Genomic DNA, 21,607 nt, shown 5'->3' with positions numbered 1-21,607 from the left:
TTTTTTATGTCTTAACTTAATGTAAGTGGAGCAAAGTATACATTATTTAACAAACACACATATCACTGTAAGTCGTATGTGACCATATCAATGTACCATGGTATATCTATATGTTTAATAATTCTACTGACAGCACACAATGCGATAAAATACTGAATAATTGGCCTCAAACATTCCGAACACACATCTGTGTTCGTAAACAGCTGTACATATTTAAATAAATACCAAACATTTTCATTTTTGTCATATTTGTAACAAAACATGATATTTGACGACAGTCGGTAATGCGGAGTATGGTTCATATGACTTTTATTGATTTCTTTTTCTGTATTTTTGTTGCCGAATATTGATCGCACTGCTAATTTGTGAGAAAACGGGTGTACAGAATTCACATCGTGTGCAATGCAAGGCAAACACTGAGTTTACTGGTGTACATACCTTAGGGAGAAATCTTCATTCATAAAATGGAAATCACGGAACATAACTTTACCCGACAACAACGACACAGAAAATGAACCTGAAAGGCAAAATTAGACAAAATTAGTTTTGTTTCTACTCTCTGGTTTTTGAAATAGAAAATAGAAACACAACAAAAAAAGTACATAGACCGTTCACTGGTAGTGTAAAACCAAAGTTCAAATCATGGAACTCTACTGCTAGAAAGTTTTCCTGTGTAAAGTAAATATACGGTACTCAGGGCCAGAGGTGACTATTTTATGTAGAAAAATGCAATTATTTGTGATTTTAAATGTTGTTTATTTTCTGTATTTTGTGACATTCCATACTGTGTCTAATAATGATGTCCATGTTTCTGCTTGAACAGTTTTTCATAAAGAAGCAGGTGGTGAGGCAATTGTTTTAAATATTTGATGGTGTACAAATTTTGCAGGTTTGTCAATTGAGGGCACTGTACATTGGTGAAATAAGTAAAAAGAAAAAAAGATGGACTATAAACATCTTTTTTTGGTATGCCTGACATTATCAAAAAAATAGATGAGGTAGGTAAGTTGGTAACAGTAAATAAGCGCCCTCCAGTGGCTACTTTGCAGTTTGGCCATTAAAAAATAGACACACACAAAATTGTCACGTTTGTTTTGTTTGGCCCTATATTTAGCATATAGTATAACCACTAATTAACTAAATCAATAAAACAAAATTATTCAAATATATACACTGTAAAATGCTGGTACCCTTTCATTTAGCAATTAGAATTTTTAGGAGAACCTGAGACAAGAAGGTCTTGCTTCTGTACTTTTTATAGCGAACTACACATTCCATATGTATTTTATTGTTCCTTATATCCTTATTGTATTCTAATCTAGATCCCAGAAGGGATACGATATCAATAAATATATCAATAAAGGTTATGTGTACATTTTTGTAGATGCTCTAATAGAAGCTGCATCCCCTCTGTTGCAATCCACCATTTTAATAGAAGCCGTGGCTTCTAATACAGATTTTACAGTATTATGTATACCTGCCATATGTAGTGATTATTTGCATACATGAATGATGTGGTTACTGTTCTGTACTGTTCTGGGGTACTGTGAAGGGGTCAATTATTCACTGGGTTTTAATTTTGCGCCAAATTAAAACCCACTGAATATGTAGAATTTAGCATAGAACACATTATCTAAATGATAAAACCCATTGAATATGCCTGAAATAGTAAAATCAGCGAAATTTAAAACCAGTGAAAATTAGTCATTTTACAGTAAATACTAGAAATCGTGAGCCTACAGTGTACCAGTAGTGGGTGTTTTTATTTACATCTTGATGGCAGTGTTAGACAACTGTGAAGATGTACTAGTACATCACTACATTTTATATGCAATAGACATGCACAGTCACAGAAATAAACATGACACGCCTACTTAAAGGGGAACTTGTCAATCCAAGGGATTGCATCAGGGAATCATGGGACACATTTTTTAACTTTAGGCCAGACTTTTTTTATTCCTTGTTTCTCAAGTTTTTATAAGGCAATTTTCATAAGGAGGGCGGGAAAAAAATAAAATTAATTCTTTTTTTTCATTAGATTTGTGTGATTCTCAACAAATTGTAAGTCATTCATTCATTCGGAGAGAAGAAATGAAATACAATTTTATTCCATGTATAACCTTGTTTCTCATCTGCGCAGGACTTTGGTACTTTGATTATGATACTCCCATGAAAATGCAACTTGAGTTTGTTATGCGGCGGGTGGAAAAAAAATGAAGATAAAAATAATTTTTTTTTAGCAATTTTTTTCACTTACAAGTTGGTGGGTGCGAGAAATTACGCTGAAATAAAATGTTTTTTTTTATTTCATTTTCGGCTCCTGTTCATTCAACGGGTTCGCGAAACAAGTGATAATAAAAGTCTGGCCTTATTTTTGCCAGGCTTTACATACTATTTTATTTGAAATTGCTAAGATTCAGAGGTCAAAGTTCAAATTGCCACATAATTTAAGAGCACTGCAAACAGAGTTTAAGGCAGCGTTTGCAAACATTTTGTGACATATTTTAAAGAAATAGCAAAAACCATTCTGATGATAAAAATGAGTTTCTGCACTTTACACTACAACATACAATTTTGAAAACCATTTTAGCTTTGCAAGTAACTAATAAGCAAAAAATCAAAAAAAATCAAAACAGTGAAAATTATTTTATTGTCATTTATTGTTTTCTATTTTCTCTGTATTAATGATCAGCACGAAAAAAAAAATCCTCTACAAAATCTATTTCTTTATATTCAACCTAGAATCAGTCAATATTATATAAATTAAATAAATACCAGTGAAATGAAGGAAATAGAAAACATTTTTGAACATAATCTATTTTCACGGATTTGTCAAATGCAATTATAAAATGTTCTTTTCCCATTCAGAGAAAATGAATTCAAATCAAATTCAGAGTTAGAATGGATACATCTATGCAACCCACAGTATAATACTGAGTCCATCTGTTACAGAGACGACTGTGACAGGGTATTTAAATGCTGGATTTTTTACCTCATTGTGATCAAATAATACACATTTCTCTCTTTCACATGTAGCTGTCCTATATCTGAAATAATCACTCATACCATATTGCTTTTAAAATTGATTCACCGAATTTTGTTTGTTTATAATTTAACAAAGTACAGTTATATTTGTACATGCAAAGTCCAATAATGATACATATTAACGATTATTTATTATATAATATTTCATATATTTATAAACACTATACATGCTGTATGTAAATAGTTGAAATGTATTGATTAAATTTATATGTACACGATTCGATAATGTAATTAAGGGGTTAATAAAGATGAAATGTAATAATAAAAACATATTAACGATTATTTATTATACAATATTTCATATAATTAGATCGCTTACATGCTGTGTATAAACAGTTGAAATTTGCTGATTTAACTTATATTTAAATTTTAGTTTTGGTGATTTAATTAAGGGTTTTATAGTGTGACAATAGTGTGACACATTTTGCTTAAAATTCAAGAAGTTTATATTACTGGTTGCCATAGAAATGTCTTATTTACAGATATGGCCAAAACCATATCTACATTTTATTATTTAGTTGTCATGGCTTGATTTTACTGAGACATCAAAGCCAATTGTATTGGTGCTCTACCATTTTGACCTTGATGTCTCCAAGGAATTTCATATAATTTCTTTACACTATATTTAAAGACAATTTTGAAAATGGGTGAAAATCAACCCCTTTACTGTCTGGTGTCACTTATATTTGAAGTGACCTGAAGAGCTGTTTTTTAACTTTATACTGTCTTATACAAACAATTCAGATATTTTTAGGAGGTCATTAATTCTGTTTCAGCTGTGACATTATTTACAATAGTGTGGCATTCCACAGCACACATGAACTCTTTGAAAGATGGAGACAACTTCATCTCTCACTGAATAAACCTGAATAACTGTTTCCAAAATATTGGTCAAGTGATGTAAACCAATGACAACTGATGTCCATTCGGTTCAAAATGAATTGACAAAGTAATTTCAGAAAAATACAAAATTCTGGTTGGAAAAATTCAATAGGTTAACAAGTACATACTAAGACAGGGTACATGTATGTATTATAAAATAAAGTTAATCTGGATGTTGAGAAATCCCAGAAAACCATTACTTTTTATTGAACTGTTTAATAACATTCACTGCCAGCATATGAAAATATACATCTATTTCAGATTACCAAGGGATGTTGTTAACTGCAGTATATTTTAGTTTTATCATCTCACGACACAAATTGAATGGAAATTTGAGCGACTTACAGAGTATATCAATAAAAGCAATGCTTAAATGTTTGAAGTGGAAAATCCTGTGTGGAAAAATGCATTATGATTGTACAGATTAATTCTCTATATTTTATTTCCTGATTGTTATTAATTACAAAAAACATTATGCCAGGAAAGGTTGAAAACCACATGTTACATGTATTTTTATCAGTAAAAAAATACAGAAAATATTATTTATTATTATCTACATAAAAATTAACTGTATACAAGGTTCTTAAATTTATGTTCACTGTATGCAAATTTTCATGAAAATTTCACTTCATGTGAATTCTGAGAAATTCTCACTGCTACAATATTGTGAAAATTTGTCACTTGTGAAATTATAAATTTATAATGTGTGGGCTACACTGAACATTCAATGGACACTCCGGGGAGGGGAATCACTGTGAACAACTAATAACTAGAGAACTTGCAAGCATTATAATTAAATTACGCAATGGCAAAACTTTTAATTATTAATGAATTAGAAATTTGCACGCTGTGAGACAACAATACAAAATAACTTAGTGATGACTGCATGTTTATTTCATATCCCTCCTTGAAATGCACACATCAATGTAAATACTCATAAACAAACAAAGAATGCATACTTAGTGCAAAATAAATTCTTGTTCACTTACCTATTTTAACGTATCCACCTGTTACAAATTTATTAATAATCCTGGTTAGCACAAACCCGAACATACGTGAGTTATAATAAACGAGATACAGAATCCAGAGACCTGTCATCAGAGTCGTGAACATCAACCATATAACATCTGATTTGAAAATGAGCTCGGACAGTTCAGGCGCATCGGTTGTTTGTATCGTCTCATTGTCCGGGATTGTTGTTATTATTGGGGTGACCGAGGTGGACATGTTGCAAAACACTGTAGTAGCAAGCGATCCTGGTTGAAATCGTGTATTGTTGCGGGCTATTTTGGGCAGTGTTCAGGTGATCGGATGAGCGAAACCGGATGAACTCATGCAAACGAGAGGACGCACAGAGATGGGTCGAGACGCCGCACCAGCAGGTAGTCGTACAAGTTTAGCTGCAAACTGATTGACAATCAGACATCCAAGGAAGCAACACACATACTGAGATCTTCCATGCTCATCTTGGTGTCATTTTTACGTACTTGTTGATTTGAAATAACACATCCCCCAATAAAACACGACTTCATGGGGCTCTGCTCATTGTTGTAACAGTAACACATTTGTAGACGCCATGTTGAATGAAAGAATACAAACATTATTGCTAGGTGGCGCTATTTTCATGCCAACCAGAATTTGTAATTTTGACCGCGTGAGGTCGTACTCACCAATAATGGATACTAAATGATTCCAACAATGAACGTTTTTTTAAACACTGTATACTCTTTTCAGTTATTAAGATCTTTTTAAAACTTTTCAAACATGAAGATAGTATTTGCACACCTACCCCTAAACAGCTATGCAATTCTGTCTTAATGAATTGCTGATGTTAATTTGATATCTTGGATGGGAAAAAAGCTTTTGAGACTGGAGTGACTATTTGCCGGGAAATATTCTGTGTAATTATCATTTAGGTCATCTAGTGTTCGGAGTTGCAAATAATTCGTAAAATACACTAGACTCTACTCATCGGTTTCAAGTTGTCGATGACGTCACGGCACAGGGACCCCAAGAACTATAATCAACTAAGTATACGCAGTCTCTATGAGCGGGGGGGGGGGGGGGGTGTCGGCTGGTATCTTAAATTTCTTACACTAGATACCAGCCGATAGCCGATATCATGTTTTAGTTTCCAAAATAATCGATATCACACAGTCTTGGTTCAGCATGGTTTCTGCGCCCTCGGCGACGGATTCAGACGCAACCCCGAATAGCTCTTGCAGATACATTTATCCTAAAGCATTTGCATATTCCATGTTCCGTGAGAATTTATCTTGTCTGATCCCCGGGCTTTGTGCGCCTTTTTCGAATGCATATCTTGCCTGTGTGTCGAGGTGCGGGAGTGGACAGGTTTTCACAGGGGACAGCGTAACGCGTTGTAAAATTGTGCGAGGAATTTGTGATTGGACGACTAGTAGAATTCGGGTGACGTAAAATATTTAAATATTTGTTTCATGAAATTTCCTCTGTATTTTTTTTTTAAATCTACCCGTGCTTCAATGGACAATCCCTGTTAGAATAAATATCACCGCGTGTATCGTATGCGATTGTTGAATATCAAAACGCTCAAAGCGGTAAAGTGTGATACACGCATTATACGTTACGTGGTTCATACCTGGTATTCTCCACGCCTTCTACTTATGTGAAAATGGACATATGGAGTATACTCGCATGTACATTGATATACCTCTGGACACTTCAAGGGATAACAATTGTGTTAATGGAATATGAAATATCGATTATGCTCTATCGTTATGCGATGGCCGCGAATGGACATGGATTTTTTTATTTCTTGGTAAATGCTAATTCAAAATTCTCATGTCCGATGTTTGTTCCTAATACACATTTCGCAATAGCCGTATTATCTTTTCTATCTATGTTGCTGGTGTTTCACATCGTCAAAATCCAATGCAATACTATATATTACAAGTAACCTGTAGAATGCTGTGTTGGTAATATTTTTATATCGATTTTTGTTGCATTTGCAGCAAATAGTTACCAAACAATGAGAAATCTATTGGATTGGATTTACCTCTCAGCTGGCTTCAAATACATAGTTGAAGCCTGCCTAACCGGTGCTTATACAGGATTTAATTACAGCACCTAGACGGTCTGTGGTTACAGCTTCATGTTCCGAGTAATCGCAAGAAATTGACATTGCAATAGAAAATAAAAGACTGGCACTCCCATGCAATTAATAGCAAGTGAAATGCCTGGGATTGAAACACAGATTCTAAAGTCACTGATGTAGGCAATGACTAACGAGGTAGTTTATTTAACCAGTGCTGAACCACAAGCTGAAATTATAATTAAGTTAAGTTAATTTGTTTATTTCAATTTCTCCTGTCAAATAGAATACATCGGTGAATGGATGTTTTGGGGTGTAGTTTACACTGTGTATAAAGTGGTAGGGTTGGATGTCATATAATTTGTTCATTTCCAACTCTCATGAAGTAACATAGAATTTCACTTAATTTATTTTCGTTTTCAAGCATTACGTGTGAATCCAATTTTCACTGTGCTGTGTCAAGTCTCAATGGAGTTTGAGGGAAATGGCATTTTCACTGGAATTTATTTTAGCGGAAAAATGTTTACAGTGAAAATGAAGTATTTCACATTATTACATATGTACTGCAGTTTATTTTGATTCGTCCCTGAAATCAAAATCAGTATTTCCACACCACATATGCAAATGAGGTCTGAGAATAACAAAGTAGTTCTTTCGAAACATAGCAGAAAGAAACTATATTTAGAAGTACGATATTTTATACTTGGATACATGAATATACGACCAATTTCGGACAATCGCCCTCAAAATAATTGATGAAATAGTTTCGGGACCCATCGACAGTAGAAAAGTAGAAACTTGAGGCGAAAATAATGAAAAAAAAAACGGCTGTTACGGCCCGACCTGATTTCAGGTCGGTAAAATAGGGTAACTCGCATAGGATGGAACTGTAGCTCCCTGGTTTCGCGTTAACACCACGACGAACCAAATGACAGACAGCGAAACCAAGCGAGCTACAGAACTGCAGCTAACTAATTTCACGCAATTGTGATGTTTGTTTTAAGTGTACATCACATGGAATACTACGATTGAGAGAACTTGGTGTATGTTGAGTTTTATAAACCCTGAAGGGCTCTTGGAAGACCCCCCCCCCCACGCAGTAAAATTAGCGATTGCCATGGAGGCGCAACCATCAACATCGAAATACACTGTGACGTCATATTTTTTTATGATAACAACTGTGGCTCCCCTGATCAGCACAGACTTGTGATCTGCTGTGATAACATTGCTCATAAGTTGCTTCATTAACAAGAACACATATATCAGGGCCGTAGCTAGCTTTTTTCACTAGGGGGGCAGCAATGTATTTTTTATAAAATGCGTATAAATGTATAAAGGCGTAGAGGCTGGTGGGTATATCTATCTATTTTTAACAATAAAATCATCTTGATATATTTTATGAATATATACAAAACACGGGATGAACTTTAATACCTGAAACACTTTTGTTCTATCTTCATATATAAGCAACATTAATGTACAGGACTGATTAATAATACAATTGATAGTTGTACAATACACAGTTTATGTTTACAACTTAGGCAATAGCATATTAATTTATCTCCAGTTAGCTTTCCTCGAATAAATCACTTCTGGGGAAGAAATGATGTCTGTGTCTCGGTGTACTAGTAACATTGCAAGAGCACTGAGTCTGTCTTGAGCCATGCTAGATCGTGTCCATAACTTCACCCGCCGAAGTGCAGACACAGAACGTCTCGGGAAGAACGTTCACAGGTGTTGTAAAGAATATTGTGTGAATTCTGTGGGTGGCTGGGAAATATTTGACATCATAAACAGCAACGGCCTTGTATATGTAAACGGCCTTGTATATGTATATTTAATAACAACGGCGAACAACGCCGTAATTTTATCTTCGAGTACGAACGACCGGTTCTTGCCAACTTGAACCAGTCACTGCCCTAGCGCACCCGCGGACGTACTACTTTGGTTTCACCATGACAACGACGTAAACAGATCGATCCAACGTTTCATCATTCTGACTGTGTGACAGTTTGTGTGGTTATTTTATATTAACATATATAACTTACTGAATTTATTAATATGGCTAACATTTCTTTAGTTTGTTTTTGTCTAAATTGTATGTTTGGATAAAAATGTCGTTGGGCATACCAGAGGGTATTTTGACAGGATACAACGAAATTCTCATTGAAAAAATAACTCCCGCTACTGAGGAAGAAATAAATGAATGCCAACTAATAAATAATACTTTTGATTTGTTTAGAACTCGAAGATATTTCTTTTCCGGTAGTATGTAACTCAAAAGAGCCCATGTCTACTATATTACTAACAGTTGTCTCGTTTTTCTTTACTTGAATAATTCAATATATAAATGAATGAAAGAATAAATAAAGTAAACTTTATAATTAAGTTAAGGGTCATTTAACGCAATTATTAAAAAAATGTAGGCTAAGTACGAGGTGAACAGTAAGAAGGAGTACATGGTAAAAACAAAGACGTTTTTCTCTGTAAGCGCCGTAGAGGGCGTTATTTGTTTCAGGTGAGTTAAAATTCTCATAATTAGTACAGCAATAATTCACAGACACTGAATAAATAAATAAATTACTGACTTTTTTGTTGCATATTTTTGTTGAGAGAATTTGATAAATCAGAAGGTGGTACACATTTTTAGTTCATATCTTCTCGATTACCAGAAATATAATAGCCTCCATCGCTTGCCAAATCGTTGTGTACATGATGATAATCCAGTTACCTAAGAAACTGAAAACATGTTATTGATGGTAAAGACCATGTCTGTCACATGCGGATATAAACTAAGACCGAAGTCTCGGTGTAAGGATGTAGGCATGCAGAGAAAGAAGACATGCATCACCAAGGTAACTATTTGAACACGCAGTAAACACTAGTAGTGAGTAATAAACATCAGGTAGTCACGGCAACCTATTCGTGTCAACAGAACAAACATTACGTGAGAATGTTATATAGTTTATCTTCTTAAATCACATTATTTTTTTAACTGTGAAAAAAATAAAAATCAACAATTGTAAATTAAAAAGAGTCATTCCATTGTTTAATTCTGTTATTTCAAAAATTATACATACATGTACAAGAACAATTGAAATGTGAATAGAAACTAAAAGTGTGCGTGTCCTTTTTGAAAAAAAATGGAAATTGTTTGGCATATGTTTTCCTGCACTGGGAAATGGAACGTTTCCATATGGAAGATTCCTTCAACATCAAATGCAACACAAAAATACACACTTTTGGATATTCTGCACGACCAAAGCAAAGACCATTCATGATACTATTTATTAGAATTGGACTGGGTCCATAATTTGTCTTTACTTTAAGAAATAATAATACGTATTTTCATTAAACGTGAGTTATTTCTTCCAATTTGTCGCAAGAGCCTGAATCTTCATCAAGTCGGATCGAGAAAGATTGTTAAGACTCCCTAAGTGAACGCGTATTACACAAAGCTCCCCAGCTAGGTATACTTATTCTTTTATCCGACACGGCTTTGTACGTTGATCTGGTCTGCAGGTCGCAGTTGGCGAGGAATTTGACGACGGAGAGGAATATACATATAAACGAACAATATATGTACTGGCTTCTATATTCGTCTGCAACTGAAACCAATGACGTGCACAGAAACGCGTGGAAACGAGTCTCGAATACTAGTAATGTACGTACGTTCAAACATACATTGACTTAGCACACATTGGGGTGACGAACTCGATGAACGGTTCAGTTTTACTTAAAAAATGGCACAGCAATAACGCGGCAGTATATTAAACCGTTGTCATGGTGATCTCTATACTCTGTGCACACGTGGTAGCTTCAGTCTGATCTAATTGTTTTATATCAAAAAGTACATTTTCAGTGATAGTTTCGCTTGACTGTAACAAACATGTCCGATCACTCAGTGTCACCCCTTCCGTGTCAAAATACAGCACTAGTAGAACATTATTATCGATTCGCAGTCACACAATCACGGCTCTCATAATGTGATCAGGGTATTTACATAATGCCGCTACATTTAGTACATGTAGGTATTACCAGAGATTACTATTAATACCGGTAGTAATACTAGTATGTCTTTATAAACCGTGTTCTATTTATAAATCTGGATGCCGGCTATAAGATCATAGTGTGCATATTTGACAGGGCGAATCTGTGACCCAACAATGTCTGATTGGAAAAAAGTTACTTTAGTAACATACAATTATATTGGGGAGTGCTGGAGGATAGGGTTATAGTTAGGGGTAAATAAAAGTATTATGCAGCTACCAAATTCAAACGACAGTATAAAAACTCTTTTAAAACTGTAAATATCAAAGTAAGTTTAGGTTTTTATTTTTCACTTAAATCTGAATCATGTGAATTCTAAAATCAAGAAAGAGTTATTAATTAATTAATTGGTGACAGCCATGTGGCGGGTAGTGGATGGGGTTGGCTATGGTGGTAAGGTTGAGTGGGGAGGTTGTGCTGGGTACGTGGCAGTTAACACATGATCTACCCAAACAACGTCTCATCACACTTTTCATTTTTCATGTACAGGGCACACTATGTTGCGTGACATGAATCTACGTCGTAGAGTGCTAGGAATAATGAATACAAGAGTCCGAACTCGACATTACTTATCTCGGTTTTGTGTTGCTGCCTTGAGCATATTCGTTCTGCTATTTCTTTTCGAGTATGCGAGTGACAGCAAGTTGAAGACAAGTGATAGGTACGCCGTTAATAATATGAACAAACTGATGGGAAATGTCGCAAGGAAACTAGATTTGCACAAGCAGGTAAGTTGGTGACTGCATATCTACAGTTGAATATTTCACATAGTTATGTTAAGTGGGCTATTATCAATTCATGCATGATTTATACAAACATTCTGGTACTCTAGCGATGGGGATGATAAATTCATATTTACTTTCAATGTAATTTTATTCATTATTTTTGACATCAATTTAATATTTGAAATTAGGGGTCACGCATAAGACCTATTCATGATGCACATTATTTACCAGCTATTTACATGACAGCATACCATCTGACCTACAGTAGATGGGATGTTTTGAAGCATGTTGTCCAAACAGTGACAATTCTCTATTTGTATATAAACTAATTAGCTAAATCTTTCCACATATTTTTTTTTTTTTACTGATTAATGAAACTTTAGTTTAAATGATAATAATGTCCAAAAAAACAATAATTTTTCCATTGCATCTAAATGATGTATGCCATTATGAATCATAGTGACTATAGGATATTTAATATTGATTGAATGCATTAATTTGTAATATGATTTCAAATAAAATTTTAGTGATGAAGCCCACTATTTACAGATTTGTTCAAAATTAATCTGAAAATTATCCCCAGAAAAAAATCTTTTGGATGATTTTTTGACAATTTTAAAATAAAAAAACAAAACCCTGCACATATTTATTTTAGAAAACAAATTGACTTGAAGCCCTTTTTCTGGGCCTTGTTAAAGCAGGGGTGTCGTCACCCGCGTATACGTCAGATGGCCATAGCGTGTCATTGTTTACAAACAAGCGTCCACCCATGAGCCTTTGCGCTTCAAGCATGTGTTGTTCACGTCGGTTGGGACTCGCTTCCCGAGGTGCGCAGGTGACAACCCCTCTGCTTTAATAAATTGTGCATATAAATGTTGCATCTGAATTTTGGTAGTTTGGCTCTCAAAGGTATAATGTTTCACACTAAGGAGGTTACAATGGATTGTAAGTGTTTTAACACATGCTGGATGAATGTAGGTCTTGGTGAAATTATAATACTGTAGAATACTTTGAATTTATTTTCACTATTTTTGCTGAAGGGATGATTCTATGAAAATGAAATCCAGCGAATATACCTTTTTTCCTATATTTCACATTAAACTCGTCAAAAATCAGTGAAAATAAATTCTATACAAAATGCCAAAAAAGCCTTTTCAGCGAAAATTAATTCCAGCGAAAATAAAGTATTCCACAGTATATGTAATATACAATATGTAATATCTAATATGTAATACAATATTTTTTGTCGGGCAGGACGGTCGGTGTTCTATTCCTCATCTTGCTGGTCACAGTTACAATTCAGAGAATGTGTCTTGTCACCGAATCCATCCCATTAGAGGTTCCTGCCAGTTGGCTGATGAATTGTTTTTCAACTCACCATTGGAAACATGCCAACACCAAGAGTACTATAATATCTGTGATATTCAGGTATGGACATTTTTTTTTTAGCTCCGCTAAGCAGAGCTTATCGTATGAGTGATTGTCCGTCGTTGTCGTCCCTGTCAACTTTTTACATTTTTGACATTTTCTTGAAAACTACAAGCCTGATTGCTTTGATACTTGGTGTATATGTTCCTTAGATTTGAATATTTTTGTCATTTTGGGTAAAAAATAATATTTTCGACTTTTTTGGAAAACCGCAAGGCTGATTACCGGTAGTATGATTTAATACATATAGGCACTGAAGGTGGACCTCACTCAGATTTGGTCATTTCATGATGATATCTTCAATTCTTTAATTTTGATGAATATTTTTGTCATTTTTGGTAAAAAGTGATAGTTTTAACTTCTTGTTAAAAACTGCAAGTCCAATTGCTTTGATATTACATATATAGGTACTACATGTTGACCTCTCTCAGATTTGTTCATTTTGTAATTATATCTTTAATTCTCTAATTTTGGTGAATATTCTTGTCATTTTTGGTAAAAAGTGATATTTTCGACCGCAAATCCGATTGCTTTGACATTATACATATAGGAACTACAGGACGGCCTCTCTAAGATTTGTTTATTTTGTGATATCAATTCTTGTGCATTGCTAACAGTGGAGTTATCTCAGCAAAGAGGCAGCTTGTTTTAATTGACATTTATTTTCTTGTATAAGCAAAATTGTTTTGTTGGTTTTGTTTTACTATCAAATGACGATAACAACATGTGTGAAAATTATAGCTAAATCACTGTGTAAAGAGATTACCGGTAAGCCCCCCGAAAATAAGCACAGTTTCTTCAAAAATTTCAGAAAAAAATTAAAGAAAAATTCATGAAAATTCTAAATAAAACCGTGTGAAATAAAATTTGATTCTGAACCTTACAAAAACATTTTGTTCTATAAGAAAATCTCCAGTGGACCTTAAACACATTGCCTGTTGATGCCGTTCTACTCCATTCCGTTGAATATTCGTGGAAGCTTTCACCAGACTATGTGTTAGAAAAAATGCTCACAAAGATCTATTTGAGAGTGTGAGACACACACTACTTGTATTTGCCCCTCAAAAAGCTCTTCATTCTTTACTGTTCTAATACCTTGATTACACAGATCGGTAGAAAGAATGAAACACTATTTGAACGGTAAACAAACTTTTGTCTCTATCTCTCAATGAAATCTCAGAAATCATTTGCATTTAAGGTTCAATAAATTAGACCAAAAACTGTGTTTTGATAGTACGCCAAATTCTGAATGTGTTGATAGTCATAGTGAATTTGGCAAAATTTAGTCATAGTTATTATTAATATAATTGTACCATACCTTCCCCTTTTACTAAACCTAAGCTTTGCAAACATTTCTATGTTCAGTCTCAGAATATTCAACTTTTATTAGTCCCCGTTCGGACGTAGTCCGAAAACGGGGACTTAAGGTTTGCCCTGTGTGCGTCCGTGCGTGTGTGATCACCTGTATCTCGAACATGCATGAACCGATTAAGTTCAAACTTCACTTATACATCACATGGGACATATGCACATATGCACATGCATATGGGACATATGCACATGCATTTTTTTCATGATCCGATTAACGATAGCCAAATGGCGGCCGCTTTAAGGCCGAAAATGCATTGAAATCGCACATTTTCACCATTCCAGACCCGGATCTCAGTTATTCATGGACGGATTTTGTTCAAATTTGGTACATACACTAAACATAATAGGACCTTGATGCACGACATTTTTTTTTTTTTCTGATCAAGTTCAAAATGGCCGACTGGCGGCCATTTTGTTTTAAAGAATTCAGTTCTGGATTCGTATCCGAGACATGTCTGGATTGATCAAGTTCAAACTTCACACACACATGGTACATCATGTCACAAATAGATATGTGCATTTGTTTCATGATCCGCTTAACAATAGCTGAATGATGGCCATTTTAAGGCCGAAAATGCATCAAAATCACGTATTTTCACAATTCCGGAACCGGATCTCAGTCATGCATGGATGGATTTTGTTCAGATTTAGTACAATGTGTTGTACATATGCAGGTGCATTTCGGATCAGACCACTGAAAGTGGTCTGAGATTTCGGTCATGATCTGCTTTGAATGTATATGTCACTCAAATATGAACGGAACGGGGACGTGTCATTGACAATGACTTGTTTAATTAAACTTAATTAAAATGCAATTCTACATTGAATTGCATTGTAATTGAGTTTAATTAAACTCCAATTAAAACGCAACCCTATATAGGAACGTATTTTAATTGAGTTCATATCGCAACTATATTAAAAGTTAATTCAACGAGGTCCTCGGAACATATAGCAATGTATGTATGTGTGTGTGTGCGCAATGTATTCTGGGAGTTTACCTAATGACATGGGTTAGATAGTAATATGGCCCAAATTAGAATATTCATTGTTCCATTATCAGAAAATCTATTCTGTTTGGACAGGTTTCAACTTCATACAAGGTTCAGTTAACAAATGTTTTGTGACTTATGCAAATACATGTACCCTTTATAACTTAATATTTATTTAGCCAAATCAAAACATTCAGTCAAGAAGCTCAGTGCTTCATAAATAATGTTTATTGTTCATAATATAATACATGTATTGTATATACCCACAGCTGTTGTATTTATGCTTCTAATTATAAAATAAATTTTATATATTATTTATTATAGCAGTAAGCTTATTAGTCCTCGTTCGGATTTAGTGATGAATTGACCTCTGTGTGTACATCTGTGCATGTGTTCGTGTATGTGTCCGGACCTACATTTTAGACATGACTGGATTGATTCCATTTATATGCACTGAAATTTGTTTCCAATCTGATTCAAGATGGCCGAATGGTGCCCTTTTTTGTGCTGTAAAATAATCAAAATCAAGCATTTCTTACATTCAGGAAACAGTTCTCGGCTGTTTACAGATAGATTTTGTTCTTACTTAGTACATACACTTGGCATGAAAATTAATTCCAGCTAAAATAAAGTATTTCAAACACACTGAAATTTGAATATTCAGGCCATCAGATCTGTGCACATTCAGACCATCTGATCTGTGCACATTCAGACCATCTGATCTGTGTACATTCAGACCATCAGATCTGTGCACATTCAGATCATCAGATCTGTGCACTATCAGACCATCAGATCTGTGCACATTCAGACCATCAGATCTGTGTACATTCAGACCATCAGATCTGTGCACATTCAGACCATCTGATCTGTGCACATTCAGACCATCTGATCTGTGTACATTCAGACCATCAGATCTGCCATGTATTAACTATAACTAATACAGTAGTTCCAAAGCCCCATTAAATCTCTATGAATTGTCTCACATCATTAGATAAAATGAGCATATAACTTGATCCTATTGTTTACTTGATAATACAGACATGGTGATAACACCATCTTTGACCTTTTCACCACATTGACCTTCTCGTCCCAATTTTTTCCGCCCTTCTTATATTCTTCAATATTTCTAAAAATGAATTCTAAATTTAGAGTCAACAGACACAATTTGAGTCAATTTTCAGTTTTTACTCAAAAAATGTGGCTACTTTTGTCCCATTTTTTGGAAGGAAAGTGCAGACTATAAACAGGAGTATTTTGTGGAGAGGGAGCTGGTGGTTAAAAGGTTAAAGGGAAAACCTTTTGTGCAGCACACAAATTTGACTCAAAGTGCCATGCAACATGTTACTCTGTAAATACATCCATAAGTGCCAGACAAAAAGAAATATTTCTAATCGTTTGGTGTAAGTGTCATATTTATGTGACATGTATCATTGTGAGTATTTTCAACAATATGAGGTATGTAGAAAAATCAATAACAAATGAACAGCATGAAGAATTACCATTGAATCCAAAACAGTGTTAATCCATTGTACTTTGATTCAATATATGGAGCTAAATCCTTTTTTAAAGGTACATGGTAACTAACTGAATAATATTTAATATTTACAAATATTTAATATCACTACTAAATCTGTATTAAAATATCTGCGTTTTGGTTGTGGTACTCAAAATACCAAATTAAAAACAAATTTATTTATTTATATTTATTCATTCATATTAAATACAAATTTATTATATTATTTAATTCTAGGGCCATGGATTTACAAAATTAGCGATGTAACTGGGCTAATAGTAATAGAAATTTACAAAGAATTTACACCTCGTAATGACATGCAACAATATACTATATCCTTAAAATGGAGGCTCAGCTTTGATGCCGGGAAAAAAGTGCCAAAATAAATTTGGAAAACCTTTTAAATTCAAATTCATTTTAATAATACATGAATTGTATGTGTAGCATGTCATAACTCTTCAATGATTGTAAAGTTGGCATTACCCCCATTTTATAAGACCCTAAGAAAGTGCTCAAATACTCAAATATGTTTACCTCACTAGGAGACGAATAACATGGTTAGATGCTACAATGATATTTGTGATCCTGAGAAGACAGTTTCCATGGCAAACATACATGATTCAACAGGAACACTGGAATGGCAGGAATTTCCATCCATTGCAAAACTGCAAGATTTCATCAAGGACTTAACATCAGGAAAAAGCAAAGTAAAACATTATGGGTTTGTTTTTATAAAATGTAGAAAATTATCGTCTGATTCAAGCGAAGTGGATGATGAAAAATCACACTATGCTGGGTATGACTATGAAAGTGATGAAGCTTACGAAGACGATATGTTTATTGGTGGTAAAATGAATCAAATCGGGCACTATGCTCATCAGCTTTTAATACTGCCTCAGCATGTTAATAAGCCGAGAGTAGCACCCACTGATAAAAAAATTAATATTAACATGATCATGTTAGATTCCATCTCCAGACATCATTTCTTTAGATCGTTGCCAAAAACAATTGAAAAATTCCAGCAGATTAATACACACAAACATGCTGTCGTCTTTGATTATAAGTTATTGCAGTCATTGAAAGGCCGTACTTACGAAAATCTGCAAGCATTTTTCTCCGGTGAAATCTACGATGTTGAAAAGCCATTTGGTATTTTAGACTTGCCGCCCAAAGCATTGAACACAGGTGCAATGTTGAATGAATTCAGAAAGGTTGGCTATGAGACTACTTGGATAGAGGATTTATGTTGGACCTGGGAATGGGGAATTGTGAAGGATCTTCTGGCGATGTCAAAGGAAAGCAGTTTAGCACATAGATGGAGGATATTCCAGCATGCCCTGAAGAAGGCTGGGATTGACCGATTTGATGCATCACTATCAAGTTGCGAGATTCTTCGGGTGAATAATCACCATGATCCATTTCATGGGCCAGATGCTGTCTGTTACAATGGCAGGTACCAACACGAGTATATTTTTGAGTACATTGAGCAGTACATAAAAGCAATGAATGAAACTGGCCATCCTTATTTTAACAATATTCTTCTAAATGTGGCTCATGAAGATTCCGGTAGACGAGTGCAAACTCTGGATAAGGATCTTTCACAATTAGTTGATAAACTCTCTAAACAGCATGCTTTGACAGTTATGTATGCAGATCATGGCAATGCATATGGAAGATATATCCAAGGAACAGAAGAGGGACGCATTGAACTTTTTAATCCTTTTCTCTTTATTATTGTTCCTAAGACAGTTAGCAACGTTCTTGGGCCTGTGAGAATGAACGCTTTATCCAAAAATCAATATAGGCTTGTCAGCATTTTGGATTTGCACTACATGATGAAGTCCTTAGTGCCAAGCAAGAAACAAACACAAGTTGAAAATGTAAATAAGAAATACAGCATACAAAGAGATGGATTATTGTCACTGATCTCAGTCAACAGATCATGCTATGACATACCACGCATACAACCCAATCTATGCATCTGTCAGGGATTTGATTCGTGGGTGAAAAATGATAGCAGTCACGCCATTATTGCGGAGTTTGCGTTAGGGCAAATAAACAATGCCATACAGGAGCAGTTCACAGCAGCCCACCCAAAGGCCAAGACTGGATTCGGTTCTTGTCGAAGACTCATTGCGACACGGTTTGGAAGCGTTAGAGAAAGCCATAATGAGGTGAGAAAATATTCATTCATATTAGGATTTTTTTTCTTGTATGTCTTTTTTGTTTATCATATCAAAACTGATTTTGCAATGTTTTCTGCAATTTGAACTTGAGAGGGCAGTGTTCAGTTTGCCACGTATGCACCAGATATCAACCAATTTTCATTTACATTCACCGAGAGGTGAAATTGTGCATTGTACATGAAAGACAAAACAAGCAGGGGTCATATTGTTGTAGTAGCATTACAAAATTTCTAGGGATTTAACAAATTCAAAACCATTTCCAAACTTGTGCTATACCCATTTGATGATGGTCAATTTTTATAAAGTAACGGTATCTCAACACTGTATTCTCTTCTGAAAGGTTCGCATCTTGACATTGAGCTGTGAACAAAAATAAGTTCAAACTCAAAATCAAATCAATTGATTTTGAGGGAAGCATTCGGTTTACAAATCTTCATGAAATATCTGCCAAGGATCAGTAAATCAACTGTTGGTGCTCTACGACTGAGTTTTGTGATATCAACATATCACTTATTACATTACATTACATTACAATGCACACACATCTGCAAAAACAACTTTGAGTGTACCAAGAGACAGTACCAAAGATATAAAGAAAATTATGATTCAGTACATGTTTCAAAACTACTATGAACAGTTCTTCCTTGTCTACAGAGCCTATATGTCACCAGATTACACGTCTATTTGACTAATAATTGTCTGTAGAGTGCAGTGGGTTGTGGAAAAATCACTCTTCAATTCAAAGTTAAATTTGAATCTGGTATTAAGTCACAATCTCTAGTTATGAATCACTTTTGAGTTGTAAATGGGCACAAGGAATGGCTTTCACAGCATTGATATTGTTTGCATCTGTGGTCATTTTTAATTAAAGATATCGTTTTAATAGACAGATAAACAGTTATTTGGGTTTATTTCTAGGACAACCTCGTTAGGACCAAAATGGACTTGTATATTCCAGCTGGTGAAAACTCTGGAAACACAGAAGATGTGTTTTTTGTTACCGTGGAGACAGTGATGAACCAGCATCACAGAATGAAGCTATTAAGTTATGAGAGAGTGTCAAGCTATAGCCAGTACGACAATTGTGCTGATGATGGCGTCAGTACCAAACTTTGCATCTGCTCATTAAAACAACCACGCCAGCCAGTGAAACTGAACCAATCACCTGCCTGGGATAGGATGCCACCTGTACTTAGCACTGAAAATGCAGTCAAAAACATTCACAATAATTGTGTTTATTTAATAGAAAGACAGAATAAAGCAGGAAGCGTGCTGGAAATGGCTAATGTCTGCAAGGAGAATAAATACAATGTGACGATAAATATAGATTATGCACATATGATTGCGTCCCATGATTTACCAATACAATCAGATCTTTTACCTGGACAGTGCAAGTTCATAGTGGCTCTGGTTCAGACTAAAACTCATCACAACTGGGAGTACAGTTATCATGTTTCATTTTCTTGGGAAGAGGTTTGAAACAAAATTCATAAATAATTGATCAAAATGTAAGTTTTGGTGAAACACGCTGGTCCAACTCCTAGATTCAAGGATACAAATACTGGTACTATAAATATATCAGGTAGTTTATATTAAATATATCAGGTAGTTTATATATACAGTACCGGTAATAAAATATTTATTAAAGCAATAACTCCCTGTCAAATTCAGCTGTATTATGAGATATTGCAACGTGGGTGGCAACATGTTATCCAACGTTTCATAGTGTATATGATTTTTATTTTTATGTTTTGTTTCATTGTGGAGACTATATATGATGCAATTAAAATAAATCCATTTTTAAGAATTATCAGTTGACTAACAGGTATGGAGCATTTGGTAACAGTCACGATGCTTGCTGAAGCAAATTAGTGCAGACTTTGAAAAATACAACCCATGGATAACCGAAAAATGCAATTCATCTTTCCATGGATATGTATACTTTGTTGAGTAAACATTTTGCACCAATCAGATTTACTCTGCATACTCAAATACATGATTTGCTCTGCTCTACTAAAAATAATACTGGAACAAACATTTTTGGCTTTTACGGTGTGCATTAGTATGTGCTTCTGGTTTTTAAAAAAATTTCCAGCAGTATATAAGGCTGGTTCTGAGAAAAAAAATTGGTATATTTTGTGGACCATTTAGGCAATAAATGTTTATATTCTACCTACTTACTTTTTTTTAAGAATGATTTGTAATAAAAAAATATTATTATGAACATACATTTGTATTTATTTCACTTGATGCATTTACGTACACATTCTTTTCAGCTATCAGCACCTATTTTTTTTGGCCGTTTTCTTTCATTTTTAACAATACTTTGGCAGAAACTAGAAAAGTTT

General features: G+C 34.5%; 2 protein-coding genes across 2 annotated transcripts in view; one reads left to right on the top strand and one right to left on the bottom strand.

The window, feature by feature from the left end:
- LOC100371118 (bridge-like lipid transfer protein family member 1) overlaps nt 1-5,499 on the bottom strand; it is a 71,250-nt gene extending 65,751 nt beyond the window's left edge. Inside the window, exons 1-2 of the mRNA XM_085498347.1 lie at nt 4,917-5,499; nt 439-517 (exon numbers count right to left, since the gene is read on the bottom strand). Coding sequence (XP_085354473.1) covers nt 439-517; nt 4,917-5,154 — 317 coding nt within the window. The 5' untranslated portion in view covers nt 5,155-5,499. The remainder of the gene's footprint in view (nt 1-438; nt 518-4,916) is intronic.
- Nucleotides 5,500-10,504: 5,005 nt separating this feature from the next.
- Nucleotides 10,505-21,477, top strand: LOC100371272 (uncharacterized). Its single transcript, XM_085498577.1, has 5 exons — nt 10,505-10,661; nt 11,537-11,775; nt 13,027-13,200; nt 17,616-19,247; nt 20,178-21,477. Exons 2-5 carry the CDS (start codon nt 11,545-11,547, stop codon nt 20,736-20,738), a joined length of 2,598 nt encoding a protein of 865 aa, XP_085354703.1. The 5' UTR covers nt 10,505-10,661; nt 11,537-11,544; the 3' UTR covers nt 20,739-21,477.
- The last annotated feature ends 130 nt before the right edge of the window (nt 21,478-21,607 follow it).

Source organism: Saccoglossus kowalevskii, chromosome 4 (genome assembly GCF_978046115.1).
Source record: "Saccoglossus kowalevskii chromosome 4, keSacKowa6.1, whole genome shotgun sequence".
Classification (NCBI taxonomy): Eukaryota; Metazoa; Hemichordata; class Enteropneusta; family Harrimaniidae; genus Saccoglossus; species Saccoglossus kowalevskii.
The sequence above is the reverse complement of the archived record's forward strand: the minus strand, read 5'-3'. Positions and strand labels throughout refer to the sequence as shown.